The following is a 7,631-nucleotide window of genomic DNA, read 5'->3' on the forward strand; positions in this document are numbered from 1 at the left end:
TTCGCCACTCTAGCTACTTCCTGTGGTGGTTGAGCAGAATCAGAGACAAGCCATGCCTCAAAGAATCTCACCTTGCTGGCCGAATCTTCTTCCTTCTTTTTGAGTATGAAGGATCCGAGATTACCTCACCAAATCTTACTACATTTGGTGATTATCTCAGCCATAACATACTTTTGGTTTTCTTTTTTCTTGCCATCATTAGCTTGATAGTCTTGATGGATGCAGCTTCTTCTTTTCGGTGAGTGTTGCTTCCATGGCTTCCTGGTCAATAACCGAAGAGAAGAGAGAAAGAGATGAGAGAGAATGTAGAGTTAAATTGCTTTTACTTCCCTTGCTTTGAGTAGCGTATAGCATTAATCATAATGATTCCCATCAAATCAAAGTCAAGTTCTCTCTCATGTTTTCAATGTCTGCAATAACTCCAATTAATAAAATTTGGATTCCATCAAAGGATAAAAGTGATATCCGTTGAAGCATGCAGCAACATGATCAAAGGAGTGGGTTTTATTTGTTAAGTGAATAAAACACTATTGTGCCCCATTTCCTTTTAATTTCTTACCAAGCCTTTTTGGTCTCATCCTAAAACCTTTAATTGGGCTTGTTATCACAATTGCTGGCCCAATTGACAATAACACTATTTCCGCCACCATGATCTCAATAATTTAACATCTAGGCTGAAAGAAAATTATTCCAATGGGCTTTGTTTAAATTTGTTCTTCTCTGTTCGGCCCATAAAGGAAACTGCACAGCAAAAATTATTATAATTAACATACTTTAATCAAAAATAAATTAATAATTTTGCTGTTAATAATGTTTGATTATCATCAATTTAAATTAGAGTTTTCCAAACTTATCAATTACAATACGTGGGTCATGATTTTCAGCCTTTCAGAGCCCAATTCAACTCATTTCTGAAGTATTTGAGGCCAAATTCAAGAGAGAACAAGGGAGAGCAATTAGATTTAGTTTAGAATCATGTTTTAGGTTATATTCTAGAGAGATAAGCTCTCTTTTTTCTCTAGAATTAGGATAGATTTAGGTTTTAATCTTGTCTTGATTTAGTTTTTCTTATAATTTCTTTTTATTACATCCTTGTTTTCTTAATTTTACATGTTATTTCTTTTATTTGGTCACTTTTATACTTTATAGACTTTTGTTGATTTTGATTCTCTTTAATGCAATTTATCTTTTCATGATCATTGTTGCTTTCTTTAATTGTTATTGTTATCTTGCAATTGTTAGATTTAGATTTTATTAATTCTTGTTATTTTATCATGCTTTCATTTTATGCCTTCCAAGTGTTTGACAATATGCTTGGTTTGGTTTTAGAGAAGATTTTCTCACTCTTAGCTTGAGGGTTGAGTAATTGGAGACTCTTGAATTGTCAAAATCTAATGTTGATTGGTAATTGAAGGTTGCTAGTTGGCTTAAATGCCACTAAAACTAATCTTTCACTAGGATTTTATTAGGACTTGTGGACTATAGTCAATTATGCTCACTTGACTTTCCTTCATTTTTAGAGGATGACTAAGTGAGAACAATATACACTTACTATCACAATTGAGGATGACAATGAGGATAGGAATTCTTATTCTCACTTGACTTTCCTACCAATTTGATTGTCATTATTTTTTGTTAGCTTTGATTTCTTAGCTCTTTTAGCATTTATAGTTCCTTAGTTGTAGTTTTACTTTCTTGTCATTTATATTTCTTGTCAATTGTCATCACTCCAAAATTCCCAAAAATATCTCATAACCAATAATATACACACTTCCCTGCAATTCCTTTGAAAGACGACCTGAGGTTTAAATACTCTCAATTTTATTGGTTTGACTTAAGTGATAAACAAATTAAACTTTGATTGAGAGTCATCTATTGATTTGGATCTATACTTCAACGGAATTATTTTGTGAAAATTCTGAACCAACAATTTTTTCCGTCAACACCCAGTCTAAATGACTCAAATCAAACCCAATTTCTATTCAAGCATAATTAAACTAAATCAATTCTAAAGTACATAACAAAATAAACATGCGGAACATGTGCATGCCGAAGCCAGCAATTCAAGTAATAGAAAAACAGGTACTAAATCAAATAAATATGCACTTCTCATATAAAAGAACCAACATTATACATGCCAACATGAACATCCTCCTCAATTTTTAAGGAACAACTATCAAATTTTCCAAATTATTACCCATGCACCTGGTAAATCAGTTGAAACCACATATTCACACATATAAAATGGTTTAAAAGAAGAATAATCATCAAATTCAACAAATTCAATTAAAATCTAATTCAAACATCTATGCATACTACCTGAACACTAGATTCACACCAAATATCAATTCAACCAAGACTTAGCTGTAACTTTTTTTTTCAAAACCCCCAACCTAAAATAAGAAACATATAGTACCAAAAATTAAAAAATAAGAACCAAGCAAATTAGCAACAATCACTTTTTTTCTTTCCAGTTGATACCCGTTATTAAAAGACCTAAAATTGTTTACATGTAGAACATAAATTAACTAATTCAACCAAATCAAAGAACATCTAATTAGAACCGTTGTAACTATTACCAAAAGCCTAATACATAGTAGAAACTTATATTGCATTCATACTGTTGTACCAAATTTAACTAGGTAAATTCAAGCACAATTAGACTAAGTTTTAACTAATTGTTTAACTAAATCCCAAATCAAAGATGTAATCAAGTAAAAATCCAATCACATACCCAAACAAACATCCATTTTTTAATGAAATGAACGATTCACATACATAATGAAATCAACATCCGTATTATTTTTAATATGGAGTAAATCAGCTGAAACCAAATATTCACGCATATAAAATGGTTTAAAACAAGAATAAACATCCACTAGTTCAGCCAATTTAAATAACATCTAATTCAAACATTTGTACATAATAATTGAAACCTAGATTAACACCCAACATCAATTCAATCAAACCAATATGAGAAACATATAGTATAGAACAAAATAGAAACTAAGAAAATAAGCAATAGTCACATATTTTTTCTTTCCATTTGATACCAATTATTAAAAGACCTAAAATTGTTTACATACAGAATAGAAATCCACTAATTCAACCAAATCAAAGAAGATCTAATTCGAACCGCTGTAACTATTACTAGAAACCTAATACATAGCATAAACATTTTATGAAAAAATAAAACCCTAACTATCAACTTACCTCTTGCAGACTAATGGGTGAAGAAGCACAGTGGCACGGTGAGATAAGCCTCGCGTTACCCCTGTCAATGATCTTACTGTAGTTGACGGCGACGGCGTAGTATAGCCGGCAATGGAACCGACCCAGGGCTTATTCCTTTTGCTGCTGCAGCTCATTCTATGGCACTGGTGGAATGCAATGGTGCTACGACAACATGTGTGTTTGCATGGAGGAAACGGAGAGTGAAAATGACGACAGAGGCGGAATGCCGTGTTTGGCAGGAAGGTTGGCATAGCATCGACGGAGGTAACAGGCAAGAGAATTGGCGGCACTGAGGCTTGCTGGAGCGGCAGGGAACGATGGCTCTACAAGGGTGTTGGGAGGGATAGTGCTGCTATTAAAAGGTGGATGGTAAAATTGTAAAAGTGAAAATAGAATTTTTAGGAGGATAATTTGGAGTGGATTATTTTTATTCTTTACTTTCTATAGACAAGAATTAAAGTCCATTGTTCACATTGTTTATAATTTTCGTTGTTTATCTAATAAAATTTAAAATTTTAATATAATTTTTGAGTCTATCTGATTCAATATAATTGAACAATTTACTTACGGCAGATGATTATGTCTATAAATTTTACACTCCAAATATTTATGCCTAATATAAGAAACGTGTATTATAAGTCTTACATTTTTTAAAGAAGTGCTTCGGTGGCTTAATAAGTGATATTTTTTATATCTTAAGCTAACTTTTGAAATGAATTAGGTTTATTCAATATTAATTCTATATATTACAAATTCAATATTTCTCAAAAATATAATATCTAATTACATCCTAAGTCTCTCTAAAGTGTTTCACCTTTGATAAACTAGCTATAACAACTTCTTTAGCAATTGATCTTATACGAAGATATTCGGAGCACATAAAAGAATTCTTTCAATTTATACAACTCACAATTTCTTTTTCATACATTTATTTGGATTAATAGAAGAGAAACTCTTAACAGCCATCAATGTTTAGTATTTTGACCATTATTTGACTAATACAAATATTAAATTATTTTTAATAAATAAATTTTATTAATTTATACGTATAAATTTTGAAAAATATAGATATAAATTGTATTGATTTATTTGTGTAAATTCTAATAAATATAAATATAAATTATATATTTTTTATGTGAAAAAATTCTATAATTGAGTATAAATTATCGCTGACTAATTATTGACTAAAAATGATAATATTTATTGATCACGTAGTATTGCTCTTAATAGAATTAAGTCTTAATAATTCATTGTTAGGTTAACCGTATATATTAAAATAATCTTTAAAATTCTATTTGTATCAATTACATTTTTGAGATCGATTTTCATTAAGTGACTCGTCACGCCGTTAAAAAATAATATTATACTTTTGTCAATCTCCTAAAGACATTATTGGTACCACTGAAATTTTCAAAACTATTTTAATATATACAGCTAATCTCAAAATTTCCTTTAAAACTTAACTTTCCTTAACATGTCTAAGAAACTAATTAATGGATATTCTCTTTTTCCTTTTTCTTCACCTTCTAGCTAGCTAGGACGGAACATAACAAATTCTCCAATGTCACAAATTAATACATATTCTTCAAAGTAAGAAATAGTATCTCTCGGTTTCACATGTAAATAAGAAAAATGCAATTAGCTAGGGTATCGCGAAATATGGAATGACTAGTGGAATTTGAGGGGGAACTTAGCTTCCTCTGATCTTAAATGTTTGGTTGGTTTTGAGAAAGAATCTTTGCAGGCAGTTTTGTTTGGTGTGTTGTTCTTTTTAACCTTGGCCTTTGGCACTTGGTCGCGTCGACCACTGAAAGAAACAAAAGCCAAACATGGAAAACCGCATATGCCCCTTTGATGGTTTAGGAATTATATATATAATTTTTTTATATTATATTATTATTAGTAATTTTCGTTAATATTGTAATATTTTCATATAATACGTTGATATGTAAGTCACAATTTTAGTTTTTTAATTTAAAAAATTTATAATTTATTAAAACAAGAATTACGATTTTTTTTAATATACAAATTGTATCTACAATTTGTGTTATTTGATTTACTGTCATTATATTGATAAAATATACTAATTTAATTCATATTAGCGTATTATACAACTTCATCTATTATAAAAAAAAATAATTAACGTAATAATGTAAGGGAGCGGAGATTGGGAACAATCCTTTTCAACGCTTTCATCCCACGCTATAAAACTTTTTACCGGTTGGATCTGTTTTTTCATAAGCGAAAATTTCTCTCCATTTCATTTTTAACGAAAAAAAAATATAATTCCATGGATTTCCACATGAATTACTATGTTTATTAATAAAATTAAATAAAATTTAACATACCTAAAATAAATTTAATGTTTTTAATTATCTCATATAATAATATATTATAACTAGGTAAAGTCAAATTATCAAATTTTAAATGAAATATACAATATAATTTAAAAAATAAACAAACATTCTAACATATTGTATATTAATATAAAATACTTATTTTAATTATATATATATATATATATCCATATTATTTTTTTGTTTGAAGCAACAATCATCCAAGGGGATATAATCCCGTTTACGTTATCCTCCCTAATAGTATACCAAAGTACTATATATACAGTCACTCTCAATCATCGTCATCATTTGAGACCAGAGTTCTATTGTAGCTTAATTCAACCTTATTACTTGTTATTTTAAGGATATGTCATGTGCAATTCATTGTTATTCTTTGCCAACAAAAACTATACTGTGCTTTCTCTTCTTTAAAATTTATTTTTTAGTACTCTTTTATTTTTTGAGAATTTGGCTTATAATTAAGACATTTGTTAAGAAATGGTTCAAAAATACCCAAAAAAAGGTTTTTTTTTAATTATTTAACTATTCAACTTACGTATAGATATTCTATGTTTTCACTTTTAAAATATAAAATAATTTTATATAAATATATATTAATTATGTAACGTCCAATCAACAAAAATAATTATTTTTAATATTATTAATGTGAATACTCATCTTAAATAATAAATATAACTGACCAATCGTATAAGACGTTTTACACCATTCCTATACATAAAAAATAAACTGAAAGACAATATCCAAAATCAGGATTAATGTTTCTCATCTATCTGTCCGAATAAATGCAATTAAACCAAAAGCCATCTAAGTAGCTTATAGTCACACTCAGACCAGAAATTTCTAATTGCACTGAAGCCCTGCTTTGACTTCTCCATTGTGATGATCATTTATCACCAATCAACACAACTATATATTCACTAACACAATAGCTAAAACTTTATTATATTTCCATTTATTTTGAATGCATACCCCTGCTCATAATTTCATCATTATTATTAAGATGTGACAAAAACACACGTAGCTTTCTAATAAGAGACACCACCACACCCCCCATATACATCACTCACACAACCACCACCACCACCTTACCCTTTCATCTCCATTTATCACCCCTTTCTAAAATTTTAGTAATTCCTCTCTTTTTCTTTTTCTTCCATCCAAACATGTCCTCCACCATTCTCTTCTTTCTCCCAATAACCATAACACTCCTCATCAGTTTTCCGACCACCACAAGAACCGACGATCCTTGTCCCTATCCATGTTACCCTCCACCCACCGCTCCTGGCGGCGGCACCGGCACTACTACTCCTACAACCCCTACAGCACCGCCGGCACCACCGCAATCCGGTACCGGTTACGGATATCCACCACCTTCTGGCGGGAATAATAACAATAATTACCCTTATAACCCTACACCACCTTATGGTGGCGGAGATGGCGGCGACAGCAGCGGCGGTTATGGTGGCGCTACTCCACCACCACCGGACCCTATTCTACCTTACTTTCCATTCTACTATCGAAAGCCACCTCACAAGCCAGAAGACTCTTCTTCTTCTTCATTGGCTACTACGCAATACTTTTATTATTATTATTATTATTATTATTATTATTATTATTATTATTATTATTATTATTATGTAATCATAAGACTTTTATATTACTACTTCAGATGAGAATTTTTATATATATTAGTGGTTATTCAAATTTCTAATAGTATATAATTGATGATTATCATTACTGGAGATTTTGTTGTATATGATGAGGAGGAGAATCTTCTGTTGTGTCAGTGATTTTTGTTATTATTCAGGGGAAGGACAAAAGCAGAGGAAAATTAAAGAAGAAAACAGAGAAATTGAGCATCAGAATTTTCAGAATATTTTAACATGTATAGCTTGTGAGCATAACAATTAAGAGGAAAAAGGACACCACAAATTTGTTTGGATTATTGTAAATTAAAGCTAATATATAAATTAAGTTGTTGGTAATTTAATTTGGATAGTCATTTATGGTTTGAACATTGAATCTGCTTTGAACGATTAT

General features: G+C 30.2%; 1 protein-coding gene across 1 annotated transcript; it reads left to right on the forward strand.

Moving 5' to 3' along the window:
- Positions 1-6,544: 6,544 nt before the first annotated feature.
- Positions 6,545-7,168, forward strand: LOC107484202 (leucine-rich repeat extensin-like protein 5; the record flags this gene model as incomplete). Its single annotated transcript, XM_021140417.2, has 1 exon — positions 6,545-7,168. A coding segment is annotated over exon 1 (414 nt), but the record flags the coding sequence as incomplete, so codon positions are not given.
- Positions 7,169-7,631: the final 463 nt, after the last annotated feature.

This window comes from Arachis duranensis, chromosome 4 (genome assembly GCF_000817695.3).
Source record: "Arachis duranensis cultivar V14167 chromosome 4, aradu.V14167.gnm2.J7QH, whole genome shotgun sequence".
Classification (NCBI taxonomy): domain Eukaryota; kingdom Viridiplantae; phylum Streptophyta; class Magnoliopsida; order Fabales; family Fabaceae; genus Arachis; species Arachis duranensis.